At 47.2% G+C, this 17,084-nt stretch overlaps 2 protein-coding genes across 2 annotated transcripts in view; both read left to right on the forward strand.

The window, feature by feature from the left end:
- The window catches only part of LOC123351849 (adhesion G protein-coupled receptor E1-like), a 20,817-nt gene extending 18,330 nt beyond the window's left edge, over window positions 1–2,487 (forward strand). The window contains exons 7-8 of the mRNA XM_044991522.1: window positions 1,240–1,383; window positions 2,420–2,487. Of these exons, the coding sequence (XP_044847457.1) occupies window positions 1,240–1,383; window positions 2,420–2,487 (212 nt within the window). The remainder of the gene's footprint in view (window positions 1–1,239; window positions 1,384–2,419) is intronic.
- On the forward strand, window positions 2,484–15,651 carry LOC123351850 (adhesion G protein-coupled receptor E3-like). Its single transcript, XM_044991523.1, has 13 exons — window positions 2,484–2,495; window positions 2,847–2,936; window positions 3,458–3,635; window positions 4,133–4,252; window positions 5,039–5,232; window positions 6,440–6,601; window positions 7,107–7,301; window positions 8,408–8,643; window positions 9,247–9,313; window positions 10,217–10,308; window positions 12,724–12,892; window positions 14,129–14,233; window positions 15,525–15,651. The coding sequence occupies exons 1-13, from the start codon at window positions 2,484–2,486 to the stop codon at window positions 15,543–15,545; spliced, it is 1,641 nt and encodes a 546-aa protein (XP_044847458.1). The 3' UTR covers window positions 15,546–15,651.
- Window positions 15,652–17,084: the final 1,433 nt, after the last annotated feature.

Consider the following 17,084-nt stretch of genomic DNA (forward strand, 5'->3'; position numbering starts at 1 on the left):
ATATCCCCACTCTCAGGATTGGGTCCCCAAAAATGGGCATCTTAGACTGTTCCATAGACCCATGGACATTATAAGATCATTGTAAGATTATAGTCTGACATTCCAACAAAGGGTAATGTTTATGCCCCAGCCTTTGTTATCTCCAGTAGAGGTTTCCCAAACACACTGGTTTAGATAAAACAATAAAACACGTTTATTAACGAGAGAGTGAGAGATTTTTAGTGTTAAGGCACAAAAGTTTGAATTGGTTACAAAAGAAATAAAAAGATAAAACCTCAAGTTAATTCCTAAACGTTACCAAGCTAAATAAGATTTGAAGCCAACATCCCTCTCACCACACGAGATGCTGCAGGCAGTTCTCAGTTCATGGGCAGGATTTCATTGACATTATAACCAGAGAGCGATAAGGTCGACAAGATTCTGCAAGGAGATGATTTCAAAAGCCAGTGCGGCAACACGACCCAGCACGTATGTGACATGTGATTCTCAATTGGGTCATCTTTGTGTTCAGGGCAGGAGAGAAAAAGGGAGAGAATGGATGTTGTTGTCCCCCTTTAAATACCCCAATTCTTGTGTGCTGGAAATACTCTTGCTGAGTCATGTGAATAGGCAATATATGAGCACCATACTGTCTTTCAGCTGATTTGTAAATTTCAGAGGACTCCTCAGTTGGTGAATCTCCGATTAGCCAGGGGATGACTCTTTAGCATGTTGTTGGCATGCCAGTGTGTTCTGGTCTCTGAGGAACTTGCTTATGAGTACTACACAGTAGTTCCAAAATATTTTAGTAATAGTCATAAAGCAAAATCTCATAATTTCACATGCAGTGTTTGTTACACACATTTCAACAGGATAAGAATATTCATCAGATTATGAGTTTCCAAATGATACCTCACAGGGCATACTTTGTACAAAATAGATCATAGCCATATAAAAGTGGTGATTATGGGCTACAGGGTGTCACAGCTACACTTCCCACGTCCTCCTGTTTTCCTGGCTTCAGGGGAGAGGTAAGGAGGCCTTTTCTTGATCCTTTCCCTGATGTCTTGAGAAGAGTGGCCAGCTGCCTTGGTTCTCCCACCTCAACCACCTGCTCTGTTAGGTCCACACTTTCTCCCTCGCTGCATGATTAACAAGATTAATGAATTAATCTGAAACATACTGAAGAAGTCAAACAAAAGGTGCAAAGGGTTATCCGTTGCTATCTTTGAATGATGTGATGCCTTCTTCCTTTCACAGTTGACAGGTGTCAGAATTTGTCTACTTGTCCTGCTTTTGCAATGTGTGAAAACGTCCCTGGAGGCTACCGCTGCACCTGCAATCAGGGGTTTACATCTAGTTCTGGGGAGGAACACTTCACTGATGCAACAGTGAAATGTGTCAGTGAGTATCGCCTCCGGAGCCCAGCTAGGTTAGTGGGAGCTCTGTAATGTGGCGAGAGTAATGGGTGTTGCTCTAATGTCAGTGGGACCAGCTCTTGCCCTTCCCCGAAAAGTTATTTATCCGTGTACTCTACTGATTGGTGAGTATGCTGCAGTGATTAAGGGTACGTCTATGCTTCCATCGAGCTAGCATGCTAACAATAGAGGGTAACCAAGCAGGTGTGAGTGATAGGATGGACTGGGACTGGAAACCAAGGTGTGGAAGTAGGGTGGGGAGAGAGATCTGACCAGGTAACAGGGTGCAGAGGGAAGATGGGACTGGCCAGATAAAGAGATTGGGTCAAGAAGCTGGTCTGGGGGAACAACAATGAGATTGGACTAAGTATCTGGGGAGGGACACTGAAACTGGGACCAATGGGACTGGGAAACGTTGTGGGGCTGGCAGTGGGCTCAGCTAGAAACTAAGAGGGGAGGAGAGAGACAAACAGAATGAGCAGCTGAGATGCAGGGGAAGTGGGACTGTCTGGGAAAGGAGACCGGGACTGGGATGAGACACCTGAGGTGTTCTGATTGGGACTGGGACAAGAGCCAGGAATAGGAAGAAACAGCACTGGGACAGGGAGAAGTGGTGGGGAGGGATGAGGCTGAAGCAGCCAAGCTTGGGTATGAGCAGGCAGAAGAGTCTGTGACCACTAGTGGACACTCCCTTCCAGAGCCTGGAATGGGAGCCAAGATTCCAGCTCTTCTGAGTTCCCCACCCAGCATCTGGCCAGACTTGGTTCCGTCAGTTCTGCATGACTCCCTAGGCATGGGTGAGTGTCTCAGAAGGAAATCTTGTCCTTGCTGGGCCACTCACACCATGACCTTTGGGCTCCATAAACCAGTCCCTTTAGCTTTAGCATCAGCTCTGCTGTCGACTGGACTTTGCCGGGTTTCATTTCTTTGCCCGAAAGTGTAATGATGTTTTGATCCCATCACAAAGAGATTTGATCCTTATAAGAGAGGCCCCAATGTTGGCTCCCTGCTTCCTTCCCTAGAAAACCTCTTCCGCTGCCAGCCAGGATTCTGCAAGGAGATGATTTCAAAAGCCAGTGCGGCAACATGACCCAGCATGTATGTGTCAAGTGATTCTCAATTGGGTCATCTTCGTGTTCAGGGCAGGAGGGAAAAAGGGAGAGAATGGATGTGAATGGATGTTTCGTGAACTCAGACAGTGTGTGTTCTGCTTCTGGGTTGGATATTATGGATGGACAGAGATGGAGTGGGAGGATGGATGGACTAGAGCTGGCACCTAGAGAAGGGTGGAGATGGAGAAGATGGGTGGATGGAGAAATAGCCAGAGCTAGATAGAGCGGATGGATTGAAAGATACAGTGGGTTAAGAGGGCCACAACAGTTGGTTGGACATGGATAGGAATGTTACAGCATTAACTCCTTTTTCCCTGATTCCCCTACGGGAAACCAGAAAAGCAATAGATTTTGCACCATCCTGAATGAGACCTCAAAGACCTTGGAATCTGCATGTGGCAATGGAAACCAATCAGAATCCCTGAAGGTCAGAGGCTGTACCTGTATTTGCCAGTGCCTGCCCTCCAAGGCAAAGTCCCTCCTGTTCGTCCCCAGCTTCTGCAACCAGTCTCCAGATACTTCCTTCCAAAGATAAACCTGGGGGGAGTCTTTAAAAGCAGCTGAAAACAAGGCTTAGTTGCCTCTATTCTAGAAGAGTAGACTGGAGCCAACAGCCAGTGGAATTTCAGCTGCCAGCCAAGAGCGGGTGATGAATGTTGTGGGGCAAAGGGAACGAGGCAGTATCTTGATGGGAGCTGGTAACTGCGTAGTATGGGAACCATGCGGAGCAGAGGGCCAGACTATAAGAAGCACGTGGAGAGGTAGGGAACCTTAAAAGTCTGCCTAACATCACCCAATCATGTAAGCAGTTGTAGCTGTCCTGGGATGTTCCATGATGGCGAATGGGGAGCATAAGTGGTGGATCTATGGGACCATCTCCCTGTTAACCAGTGGACCACTGTTTGACAGCCCCTGATTTACCCTGGGTATCTTCTTTTTAAACCCCAGGAAGTCTTCACTTCTCTCGATTCGCTTTTCAATGCCACTGCCCAGCAGTCTACTTGGAGCAAGGAGGAGGTTGCATGGGCAGCCACCGCCTTTCTGCAGCGTGCAGAATTGGCTGCCTTGGAAGCTGCTTGGAACAGTTCCGAGAATGAGCCGCAGACGATCACAGCCGAGACGATGAGTAAGAAAAAGGAAAAACCTCCGTACAGCTCTGATTGCCTCCCTAGCTGCTCTCGGCGATGAAAGGTGGCCTCGGTGCTAGGGTGCTGGGCTAAAGCATAAGAGAGCTGGGTGCCTTTCCTGCCTGCTTGCTCGCACGGTGCTTATGTTTTCCATGTAAATGGGGACACGACTCCTTTCTGCTGTTTGGGGCAGGAGCGGTCTCTTGCTCCATTTGCCTATGGTGCCCAGCACAACGGGGCTCTGATCTCAGCAAGTAGCAGGATTGTGGTAGTGCCTATAAGCCGCAGTCATGATGGAGCAGGGCCCCATTGTGCTAGGTGCAAGGCACAAAGGACATAAAGACAATCCGGGCTCCTGATTCTTCTCTCGGCTCTGCTGGTTTTACTGCAGCGTTGCTCCCTGCCGCCACGGGAGTGGGAGGAGAATCAGGCTCTGTGCTAAAGGGAGGGTAGTTTTCAAAGCAGCGCAGTGAAGAACTTGTCCTTCCGCCCCCAGCCATCGTGGCCCAGCGGGTTACGGATAACTGCAGTCGGGCAGGGAAGATGATCGAACTGAACGCTGAAAACGAGATGATGAGCATTGACTGCACGACAGTGGTTGGTGCCAGTGAACCAGGTACCATCTGAGAGTTGTCTGGACAGGCAGTGGAAGGAATGCAACCACTCCAACCCATTCCACAGCTCCAGCTCTGAGGCCAGATCTTCCAGGGCTGCAGAGGGACCTTGAAGCAGCCCTGACAGACTCCCCAGGGGGTCCTGGGTTGCTTTACACCAGCCCTCTGTGCAGTGCGTAATTTGTAATGAAAGTGGGGCTGGGACTCAAGCAATTAGGTGCCAGGACTCAAGCAACATTTTTACTTTCATAACTGACACAGGAAATCTGGAGGTGCCGGGGCTCTGAACTGCCAAGCCCAGAGGTGCCGGGGCTCTGAACTGCCAAGCCCAGAGGTGCCAGGGCTCTGAACTGCCAAGCCTAGAGGTGCTGGGGCTCTGGCCCTCGCACAAATTAAATGGTTCCCTTGTGGCTTCCCTGGTGCAGAGGGCATGTCAGGGCTGGAGGGTTCAGACAGACCAGGATGGGGATGGATTTTCCAGCTCTAGCGGCAGCGGAGCTGGAGTGCAACATGCTCTGCTGAGTCCTGGCTGGCTGATGGGCCCCTAGGAGGAAGTGTTATTCATTGGCCAGTGCAGGAGTAAGGAGTCCTGGGGTCTAGTCCCATTTTTTCCATTAACACTCTGTGCAAACTTGGGGAAGCCGTTCCATCTCTCTGTACTTGTGTCCTTCTCATCACTGGTTCGGCTGCACCCACCAGCCAAGAGCTCTTCCAGCTCATTGCGGGGTGACACAGGAGACAGGACACAGGCTGAATTGGTATCACCTCTTGCATCTTTGCTCCTGCAGGCTCTGGAGTCGTTGCCTTCATATCGTATGCCACTCTCGAGTCCATCCTGAACAATAACTTTATTGACCAGCAAAACCTGAGAGGGAATGACAAACTGGATAGCACTACGCTGAATTCGAAGGTAGTGAGTGGGACCATTGGGAAACCTGGTCCCCTCTCCAAACCTTTCTACTTCACCCTGGAGCATAAACAGGTGATTGGCAATCATGTCCCTGCTTGAAATGGAAAAGGGGCCCCTCTTGGCTAAGAGCTTTTACCCACTGTTTTCTCTCTGTGCTTCTGTGGTCAACACTGCCGTCCTCTTCCAGTTGGCCTCACTAACGAGGGTCATCTTCAACTCCTTCTGCCTCCCTTTCTACCTCCAAGATGAGTCCAAATCTTGATGCTGCATCTTCCCCAAAAATCTGGCTTTTCCTCTCTGCCCTCGCCATAGTTCTGGTCACCTTCCACCTATCTACTGCAGCCTCCTCTCTGGGCCCTCCAGTACCCATAATGCCCCCCTACAGTCCTGCTAAAATGATCTTCCTTGCCCATCAGTACCACAGATGCCCTACAATTTGAATCTTTCCACTGGCTCTTTCTTCTCCACCACATTAAGTTTAAATGAGGAAGCAATTCAACTTAAAATTGAAAATGGGTGAATGCTAAGGGTCCAGCCATACCCACCCTAAAGCCTTCAAAAAGCATGGAAATTCCCAGGTGAACTTCTAAACTGCAATATTTTGTACCAGTGGGGCGTCAGCTTGGATGCCTGACTGTTCGCGTTTACCCCAATCCAGATCAATGGGCTTATATTGCTGTGAAACCGATATCCGTTATTATAGTGGCACATAGATGCACACTGAGAGCAGAGTCCAATTATACCAGGCACTGCCCAAACACATGGGCCCTATCCCAAAGGGTACGTTTATACTTACCGCGCGGGTCGACGCGGCGAGTTCGACTTCTCGGAGTTCGAACTATCGCGTCTGATCTAGACGCGATAGTTCGAACTCCGGAAGCGCCGCGGTCGACTCCGGTACTCCACCGCGGCAGGAGGAGTTGGCGGAATCGACCTTGGAGCCGTGGAGTTCGCTTCCGCGGCGTCTGGACGGGTAAGTCATTCGAACTAGGGTAGTTCGAATTCAGCTACGTTATTCACGTAGCTGAATTCGCGTACCCTAGTTCGACCCCGGGGCTGTGTGTAGACCAGGGCAAAGAAGAGACAAAGGGTAGGAGGGTAAACAGAGGCACAGAGACTTCTCAAGAGATTTCACATCAGGTCAATGGCAGAGCTAGGAATACAATCCCAGTGCTCTGTCTGTCAAGCTCTGGCTCCTCTTTGGTTTAGTTTGGGCTAAACTAGCCCTTGGCTCCTTAAAGGACAAGGCTGATGCTGGTGCTGCAATTTCTGTTTCCAGAGAAAGGAAATGGAAGACAAGATTATCTGTGTTTTCTGGAACTTCACTGGCACCTGGTCTACTGAAGGCTGCAGACTTCTCCATGCAAACAGCACTCACACCACCTGCACCTGTAATCACCTGTCCAGCTTTGCCATCCTGATGGCTTCACATGCGAGCAAGGTATTTCAACCATCCACTTAAACTCATGGTCCACGTGTAACAAGCTGGGGTTGCATTCACACAGACGCTGTGGCTGTTTGCAAGAACAAACCTGAGCCCTTCGACACACAAAATGCAGGCGTCCACCACTTACGCGAAAGGAGTAATGCCTCTGGCTGTAGTTACAATGGCTGGAGCCAGCCAGTAGGAAAGTCATGATCAGGTGCACTTGGTCAGCATGTTAGATGTCAGATAGGTGGCACGGGGCATGAGTCAGCCGGGTATTTGTTCCAGTTAGTTTACAGTCATGAGATCCAGAGATCATCTGGGAGCTGCAAAATCAACACACGTGTTGCTCCTCTGAGTTACCTAGTGAAAGGGGCAGGGAGCAGATGGGTCCTCCATGTTCTCCAACAATGGAGCAAGAGATCTGATTGCCCTGGGAAATTATCCGGTTACTTCAAAGCTCCTGTTTCTCCAGCGTGATTTCCAAACTTTACATTTTCTTTAATTTTTCCTTTTATAGGAGAGTTACCCACTGACCATCATCACCTATGTGGGACTGACCCTCTCCCTGCTGTGCCTCTTCCTTGCCATCCTCACCTTCCTCCTGTGCCGCTCCATCCGCAACGTCAGCACCTCCCTCCACCTGCAGCTCTGTCTCTGCCTCTTCCTGGCCGACCTGCTCTTCCTCACCGCAGTGAAGAGCGTCACCAATGAGGTAAAGAAATCATGCAAAATTCACGCCCCTCTTATGTATCCTGTCTATTTCGATCGTAAACTCTCCAGGGCAGGGACTGTCTTCTAAGGTAGGTCTCCACTGCAGCTGGGGCGGGGGTGCCTCCCAGAGTGCTCAGACACATGCTAGCTTCGCTTGAGCTAACACACTCAAAATAGCAGTGCAGCCTCAGCAGCTTGGGCCAGCTGCCTGAGTAAGTACCCAGAGGTTCGGTCATGATTGTATGTGGGCGGCTAGCCTGGACTGCTTCCTGGGGACTCATGCTCCCAGCTGCAGTGTAGACACACGCTTACCGTGTATTTGTACAGCGCCGAGCACGACCGGTCCTTGAACTTGTTTGGGGCCCCTAAGTGCTCCTGTAATGAAATAACAGGGGGGAGAGGAAGCAAGGGGGGGCCACACAGAGACCCTACCAAGGGATGATGAATGCGGGACAATGGTATGTTCCTGCCAACCCCCACCCCACCACTGTCATCTCTCCTGGCATGAGTCCAGGCATGTGGGGATTCACAGGGAGTCCTTGAGGAAGAGGAGAATGGGAGGATGGCACAGAGAGTTTGTGGAGGGAGGGGTGGAGGATGCATTCAGACTGCAAGCTACAACCTATGTGATGCACTAATAATCAAAGTGGATTGGTTTTGCCATTGGGCCCCTTCACATGCCTGGTATCACAATGCCCAGAATAAATTCAGTGGTCCGGATTCTGAACTTTCTTACACTGTTTTGACACCACTGGCCTCAATGGAGGTACCCCAGATTTACACCAGCATCAGTAAAATGAGAATTGGGCTCCAGAGTTTAATCATAATAGAATATCAGGGTAGAAGGGACCTCAGGAGGTTATCTACTCCAACCCCCTGCTCAAAGCAGGAGAAATCCCAAGACAGTTTTTTTTTGTTACCCCAGTTCCTGAAATGGAACCCTCAAGGATTGAATTCCCAACCCAGGGTTTAGCAGGCCAATGCTCAAACCACTGAGCTATCCCTCCCCAAGAATGGTTGCTTGGAGGGGACATATCGAATAACTAACGCTTCCCCTGTCTCAGCGAGCTAGATGTTCTCAGTCCCTGGGCTCTCTGTCTCCCCCAGGTGGCGTGTGCTGTCATTGCTGGCCTCCTACACTACCTCTTCCTGGCGTGCTTCAGCTGGATGTTTCTGGAGGGGCTGCACCTCTTCCTCACCGTCAGGAACCTGAAGGTCGTGAATTACACCAGCGCCGGCCAGTTCAAGAAGAGATTCATGTACCCGTTCGGCTACGGATTCCCAGCCCTGGTGGTGGCTATTTCTGCAGCGGTGAATCACAAAGGCTACGGAACTTCTGAACAGTACGTGCAGCGCCCATCCCAGAGGGAAAACAGATATCTCATTACCCACTCAACTCATTGGCTGAATTACAGAGAGACAATATATTCGACAATCCCCGTTTCTTCATGTTTCACACAATGCACAGTCAACCTGTGGAACTCCTTTCCAGAGGATGTTGTGAAGGCCAAGACTATAACAGGGTTCAGAAAAGAACTAGATAAATTCATGGAGGATAGGTCTATTGATGGCTATTAGCTAGGATAGGCAGGGATGGTGTCCCTAGCCTCTGTTTGCCAGAAGCTGGGAATGGGCGACGGGATGGATCAATTGATGATTCCCTGTTCTGTTCATTCCCTCTGGGGCACCTGGCACTGGCCACTGTCGGAAGACAGGACACTGGGCTAGATGGACCTTTGGTCTGACCCAGTATGGCCATTCTTATGTTCTTATAAGACTAGTTTCTGCAAGCTACATCCATGAGACTGTCATAAAGGGAAGCAGGCAGCGTTCTCCCTGCATCTCCCACCCCACCCAGAGATCAACTCGGACAACCAAAAGGAGAGAATTCACTTCATTTTAATGCCAGGGATAATTTGTTACCCTTTTTCCTTCTTGCCTTTTAGCTGCTGGCTCACAATAGAGGGAGGCTTCATCTGGAGTTTCCTTGGACCAGTCTGCCTTATTATTGTGGTGGGTATATTTAGGATGAATTATGTTTATGCCACAGGGAAAGGACTTTGAAAGTGAGATGAGTCAGACATTGGGATGTTTGGTTAAGGAGTGAGTTGTGGCCTAGCTACCGTGGATTTACTCCCTGGAAAGTGACAAGGTCACAGTGGCACCTTCTTTAGTTGTATGACAGTAAATTCATAAATAATTAATAAATCACACACAATTTGTTTCCAATGGAATGGAACAAATTGATACCAAATGCTGGGGTTTGTCAGAGTTCAGCACCTCTTTAGCTCCCAAGTTACCCAGCAGAGAAGATGGAAATGTCTGGGCTGGGTGTTACGAATGAAACCAGAGCTTCGGCTATGGCAGGTGTGAAACTGGGCAGCCAGAGGAACATGGACAAGAGGGCAGCTGAAAGAATCCATCCATGATCCAACAATACGTAGAGAAGGAAAGTTTATGAAACGTAACACAGAGGACAGACAGAGCAGCTGAGAAGAGAGAGGGATGGCAGAGCCTTATCTGTGCCCAAAGTGATGTCTTGTGGTGCAGGAAGGATTCAGATGACAATCGCAGCTAGAGGCTACCATCCGGGATCAAAGTACCATTGTGCTAGGCACTGTGAATCCATGAAGAATTTTAGCAAGATTCAAAAGAGGTTTGGGCATTTATATGGGGAGCAAGAATAATATCCAGAGTTGTTCTAATCAGGGCTAAGAAAAGTTCTGGAAGGGATATTAAGCCCCAGGCTTCAGGATTTAAATCAAGCTCTAGCTACCAAGACCAAGGGGAGAACTAATATAGGGGGAGCTTATCCCTGCCTCCAAAGCACTTGGTACTGGCCACGGTCAGAGGCAGAATACTGGACTAGATGGACCTGGGGTCTGATCCGCTCGAGTTGTTGTGTTGTTTCCACAGATGAATTTAACATTTTTTATCACAACCCTCTGGATCCTGAGAGACAAAATCTCCTCCCTCAATGCAGATGTCTCCACCCTCAAAAACACAAGGTAGGAAAGCGCTAAACCTGCCTGAGAGGTCCAGTTAGTCTTCTGCGGGGGCGGGGGGTGTTTGATACAGGCGCCCTTGGCTCAATTAAACTGAGGAAATTCCAGTGTGATGCAGACTTGGTATCAGAAAATCATGGAGAACAGAACACTGAAAACCTGGTCCTGCAAGCAGCTGAGACCCTTCGTGGGTATTCACCCATGAAAGCTCATGCTCCAATACTTCTGTTAGTCTATAAGGTGCCACGGGACTCTTTGTTGCTTTTTACAGATCCAGATTAAATGGCTACCCCTCTGATACTTGACTTTTTCTAGTGTTTTGTTCAGCCTAGTTTGATGCCTTTTGCTATGCACAACTGAGACAGCACAAGGAAAACTGCACAGTGATTTCTTGGTATCTAATTGTTAAATCTGTGTTTTCTGGAAGAGCTGGACATGTGGCCATGGTCGCTGGGATTTATAATTCACAATGGTTAGAAGAGACCTAATTTGAGGGGGGCGGGCACAGCAATAAAAAGACTTGCACTTAGCAAAGACCTTCTGTAACTGTCAATGTTTTATTGTCACAATGACTAGTTTAAATAAAGCAATTTAAACCAGTGGGACAGTATAACAGTGTGAGAGCGACCAGCCCCATTACCTGTATATGCTACTTTATTTTGGGGGAGAGCTTTAAGGAGTGAGACAGATTTTGGTTTGTCTTTGGCATGCCAATGGAGAATTTTAATGGCTGTTCCTGAGAGTAGACGTTTTATAGGCCCTTGTATTTTTTATGCATATATAAACCACATATTTTTAAACCATATTTTAAGGTTTTTACCTTTATATTGTTGGGGTGATCTTATTCTACAGGTTAGTATATTAACTTGGCTAAGCTCATTAACATATGTTAATTGGATTACTGTGGTTACCTGCGATCAGGCATTTGTGGATGTCCTCTTTTAAAAATACTTTAAACTGGTAGTAACTGTCTTTTTGCAGTTACCCATCAGCAGTTTGCATCACGTGATTATTACAAAACAAGAAACAAAAAGCCTTTTAACATTTTGTGACTTATGATAACTGTTAGTTTACTGACTTATGCTAACGTATTGAGCAACTACTTCTACTTAGGCTGTAAGGCCTTGCACTCATGCTAACTGCTTAAGCTATTTTATAGGTGTCAGTCAACAGGTATTTTGTGTTTTTGCTACTCATTCCTTAGCCCTTTGCCCTTTATTCTTACTATGTCACTATTATTACTTCATGGTCATATACTCACTGCCCACGCTACAAAACGGATGTGAGGGGAAAGAGGGAAATTGATGTGGTCAGTGTTACACCACAGGCCAGTGACAGAGCTAGGAACACAACATTGGTTTAAGTCAGATGTTACAATGCTGGGTGCTATATAAATATCTATACATAAATTAATCTTATGTAAAATCTGTAACTCTGCTGAAACCAAGGAAGTTACACCAAGGCTGAATCTGCCTGGTATGGCTATGCATAGGCTGCTTTTGCTGTCAGCTGACTTTAGTATCTGGTTCCGTCAGTCTGCATTGTACTCTCACATGCTACAGCAATGGGCATACAACAAACCCTTCAATCATTTAGCGACCTATTCCATATCATGAGTGCGGTGTAAGGACTAATGGACCAAATCTTGAATGGCAAGCCATGGTTTCTAGCGAATGTGGTGTTCTCCTTGCAGGACTTTATTATAGTGGTTTCCAAGTCAATCAGAATGGGAGAGAAAGGATGGTTCAGTGCTTCGGGTACTGGTCTGGGCTGTGGGAGACCTGGGTTCAACTCCCTGTCCTGACACAGCTTTCCTATGTGACCTTGGGCAAGTTGCTTAATCTCTCTATGCCTTGATTCTTCATCTTTAAAATGGGGATAGGGCACTGTCCTACCTCACAGAATGGTTCTGAAGGTAAATAGCTTCAAGGCTGTAAGATGCTCTGATACTTCACCTGAAGGATCAGGAATAAAAAGGGGGGAGAAATACCTACCTGGAATTAGAGAACAGGTAAAACCTTCACTGACCCAGCTCATTGAAATAACAGCTGCCCCCAGATGTGTGGTACTGATGGCCAGAGCCTGCTTGCAGCAAAATCAGGAAATGAACAAGATGCAGAAGGGCTGGCAAACTGGGGCCTGGTCCAAACTCAGTGAAGTCAATGGCAGTCTCTCTCTGTGCTTCGGAGCAGGCCCATAGAGCGTAAAGGGGACGGAAAAAGCCATTCTCATCTGGTTGGCATAGGGCCTGTTTGTAGAAGCGCTATCTAGAAGCATTACCCACCATTGGTCCCTAGGGGAATTTTGCATAGTTGCTACTTGGAGGGTGTAAGCCATCCTGCCACAGCCCACAGAGCCCACTGACTTAGTCTCTCTGCATAGGGTTGTAATGGGCTCTCTCCATCTGCTTTACTCCAGGTTACTGACATTTAAAGCCATCGCCCAGCTGTTCATCCTGGGCTGCACTTGGAGTCTTGGTCTGTTGCAAACAAAAGCGGCAGCCATGGTCATGGCATATTTATTCACCATTATCAACAGCCTGCAGGGAGCCTTCATCTTCCTGGTGCACTGTCTCCTCAATCAGCAGGTAAAGCCAATGCCCTGTTGCCTGTTCAGCTCCATTAATGTCCAGCCAGCAGAGCTTCTTTGTTCACATTTGTCTTGGTTTCACTCTTTTCAGGTGTTGTGTGCCTATTGCTCCTTTCCCTATTTTGAGATTCAGCCATTCTCCTCCAATCTCTTTTCTCCTGCAGCTTATATTGTGCTGTTTTCATAGAGTCACAGATTTTTTTAAGGCCAGGAGTGACCATGTCTACACCAACAGCCCCTGGTGAGTGGGATCGAACCTGGGAGCTCAGGAGCTAAATGCATGAGCCTCTACTGCAGGGGTTGGCAACCTTTCAGAAGTGGTGTGCTGAGTTTTCATTTATTCACTCTAATTTAAGATTCCGCATGCCAGTAATACATTTTAACATGTTTAGAAGGTCTCTTTCTATAAGTCTATAATATATAACTAAACTATTGTTGTATGCAAAGTAAATAAGGTTTTTAAAATGTTTAAGAAGCTTCCTTTAAAATTAAATTAAAATGCATAGCCCCTTGGACTGGTGGTCAGGACCTGGGCAGTGTGAGTGCCACTGAAAATCAGCTCGTGTGCCGCCTTCAGCCCCCGTGCCATAGGTTGCCTACCCCTGCTCTACTGCATGGGCTAAAAGCCACATGGCTCTTAGTTAATCTCTAGCTGAACTAGGTGCCACTAGAGGGGGACAGAGCACCACACCAAGCAGACATGGGTTACATCTACACTAGAGACCTTACAGTGGCACAGTTGTACCTATGCAGTTGCGCCACTGTAAGATCTTTCGTGTAGCTGCTCTATGCTGATGAGAGAGAGCTCTCCTGTCGACGTAATTAAACCACCCCCAACAAGCAGCAGTAGCTATGTTGGTGGGAGAAGCTTTCCCACCGACATAATGCTGTGCACACTGCCACTTACACCTGCAGCAAGCCCATTAATATGTAGTTTAGTGGGAGCTGCATCAACTTGCATTTTCTAGGCTAAATTTCTATCCAGATTTTTCAACCTGATGAAGTCAGGGATGTTGCCTGGGTGTGACTGAAATCAGAATGTGTCTCATTGCAACTAGGGGATGGAGGACCACTCCTTCCCCTTCCCTTTACGTGTTGGAATTCGCAGTGGGGAAGATGGTCACAAGAATGTTAGCTCTTTTGCTCTGTTCAGATTTAGGACCAAATGGTGTAAAACTATCTGAGCTCCTCATGTGTTACATGAGCCAATGAGCATGTTCCATATTTTTTCTAGGTGAGAGAAGAGTACAAGAGATGGATCAGAAGGATTGAAAAATCCAGAACCAAGTCTCAGACTTCCAGGCTATCTATGTCAGCTATGCCCATGACCACCGGAACTGTAAGTCGTGCTGATCTCTTCTCCAATACCGGCCTTGGGGACACATCCATCAAACAGGGTCTAGTTTCAGCAGCTTCACTGCTATGTAGCTATCTACTCTATCGAATGGCCAAAGTTGTTATAGGCCATCCCAATAATATCTACTTACTTTATATCTAGCTCCATCTACTCTAGCGATAATAAACAGATGCCTGCTGTGTCTTCTGTATCTATTGGCTGTATATGAGAAAGGGTTGGCGGGACTGAGGGATCAAAGCTGGTTCTGTGGAAAAACTGGGTTATTTTTAATTTTCCTTCTGTCTGGTTATCTTTAGGCTGCTGGGTTTTTACTACTGAATTGTAGTTAGTGATTGTTTAAGGCACCTTAAGAATAGAATGGGTGCTCTTTTATTTTGTATAAATCAGAATAATTATAAGAATAATTCCCAGCTCTCTTATAGCACTTTTTATCTGTAGATCTCAAAGTTGGTCAGTGTAATTATTCCCATTTTACATAAGGGAAACTCAGGCACATGGAGGCACGACTCATCGGTGGTCACCCACCAAACCAGTTGCAGAGAGGGGAATTGAACAAGCCCAGGTCTTGAGTCCCAAGGCAGTGCCCTATTCACTAGGCAACACTGTCTCCTCTTAAATATCTAGATCTATCTAATAATAAATATCTTTCTACTTTTTCCAGTGATACTTTTCTAGTGCGCGTATCATTATAGTATGTAGCTTGCTTTGTCCCCCAACTGACTGGTGCCTTGATGTAGTCCAGCTGAGAACAGCTACTGGGTATTTGTCACATCCAGACCTGGGGGAATCCCATGTGCCCATGGTTACTGTTCTGACCAGCAGAGAAATAATTTTAAATAGCAACCTCCCTCCATATTTCCTTCCTTGGGTTCTCTTTTGAGCTCTGTGGATCTCTCAGTGTGGGGTGGGCAGACACTGGCTTTCGAAACATCATGACTTAAATTACTGGATCAGGATTGGTTTCAGAGTGGTAGCCGTGTTAGTCTGTATCATCAAAAACTACGAGGCGTACTTGTGGTACCTTAGAGACTAACAAATTTATTTGGGCATAAGATCAGGATTGTTTTCTGAGCAAGACTGGGACTGAATCTTCATTAGTGCAGATGGACTGGCCCCAGTGAGGAGACAGCACTGCAAGGATTTTCTCCTGGTTCCTTCACTCCAGAGGGAAAGAATCCAGGAACTTTTGTCTACTGCCTTCAAGAGAGAGTTCCCCTTTCCAACATTAAACACTCAGGTGGCCTTGACCGTGACGTCTTTGCTTTCTTTCCAGGAATGTGAAAAGTCCTCCTGAAAAAGTGGAGACTACTACTGCATGTGGGAGAAAATAAAGCCCAGCTCCATTCCCAGCACCAGAAGTTCCCTTTTTTACAAAGAAGTGGAAGCTGCTTATCTCCAATCTCCTCTGATAGCTGCTACTCTATGGCTTATCCTTGTATGGGGTAGGGGAGGGCTGTGTTTCACGTGTTTAACTATTTTAGTACCTTTGACTTCACCCAAGTGGTTGCCATCTCCACCCTGAAGTCCTGAATTAGGGCCTAATTCTGCTCCAGTTGAAGTCAACTGGAGTTTTTCCATTGACTTCAGTGGGATTGGGAGCAGAGCAAATCTATCCAGTTAATAAAAGGGGGGGAAATGATTTCATGTTGCTGTCCTTCCCCAAAACCCAAAGGCTTGGCATTTACCATCCTGGGAGAACTTGGGCCAGCTTCTCATTCAGTTTCGATTGATACAAATCCAGAATTACTGAAGTCAGTGGAGTTAATCCGGATTCACTCCAGGATACCTGCAAGCAGAATCTGGTTTCTTGTGCTTCTTTCTTTCTACTGTGCTTCATGTGCAGTCGAAAACTGTGAGGTTGGCGTACCTGTTCCTGTTCAGCATTAATAGCCAGGCGAGACCCTCGATCAATATGGAACTGCTTAGCATCTGCCTGGGATTTAGCCAGTGTTGAAATGAGGCCATGTCTTCTCAAATTACTGCCAGCTGGATGGATATTTGTGTAGATGAACTCTGTGAGGATGTAAAATACAGAAACAAGCCTGCATTAGAGAGTCAAAATCCAGGCTTGCCTATTAATTGACCCAGAGTTAGTGATTAATTCCTTGGGGAGCAAACAGCTGTGCATCTCTCTCTCTCTTGGTATTATAGAGGGCGAACAATTTATGAGTTTACCCTGTATAAGCTTTATACAGAGTAAAATGGATTTATTTGGGGTTTGGATCCCATTGGGAACTGGGTGTCTGGGTGCTGGACACAGGAGCACTTCTTAAGCTGTTTTCAGTTCAGTCTGCAGCTTCTGGGGCATGTGGTTCAGACCTGGGTCTGTGTTTGTAGCAGGCTAACGTGTCTGGCTCAACAAGACAGGGTACTGAAGTCCCAAGCTTCCAGGAAAAACGGGCTCAGAGGTAGTCTGAGCTCATCAGGTGGCAGTCCCAAGGGGTCTCTGTGACCCAACCTGTCACAGGGGTATAAAAGGGTGTTGCAGGTGCGGGATACTCTGGGGGAACTGTTTGTGTGGACAGGGTTCCTTGGGGAGGGGGAAATACGTGATGTTGTAGGAGGGGGTAGTGTGTGCGGTATGGTAAAAATTGGGCCTACACATGTACCCTTATTGTGCGTTCAGTGGGAAAAGAGAGGGAAAGTTCATAAAGTCTCACAATATCCTGTGAGAACAAAGTTTAAAACAGGGTGACAGACTGAATTAGTCCAAACAAAAAGACCTCCTATTGTAACTCCAGGCCTGTGCCTTGTTTACCAAGAATGATCTTGACAGAGCGTGAGACATGAAATTGATGAACTAAAATTGGTGTGTTAGAAATTAAACCTACAT

This window comes from Mauremys mutica, chromosome 17 (assembly GCF_020497125.1).
Source record: "Mauremys mutica isolate MM-2020 ecotype Southern chromosome 17, ASM2049712v1, whole genome shotgun sequence".
Classification (NCBI taxonomy): Eukaryota; Metazoa; Chordata; order Testudines; family Geoemydidae; genus Mauremys; species Mauremys mutica.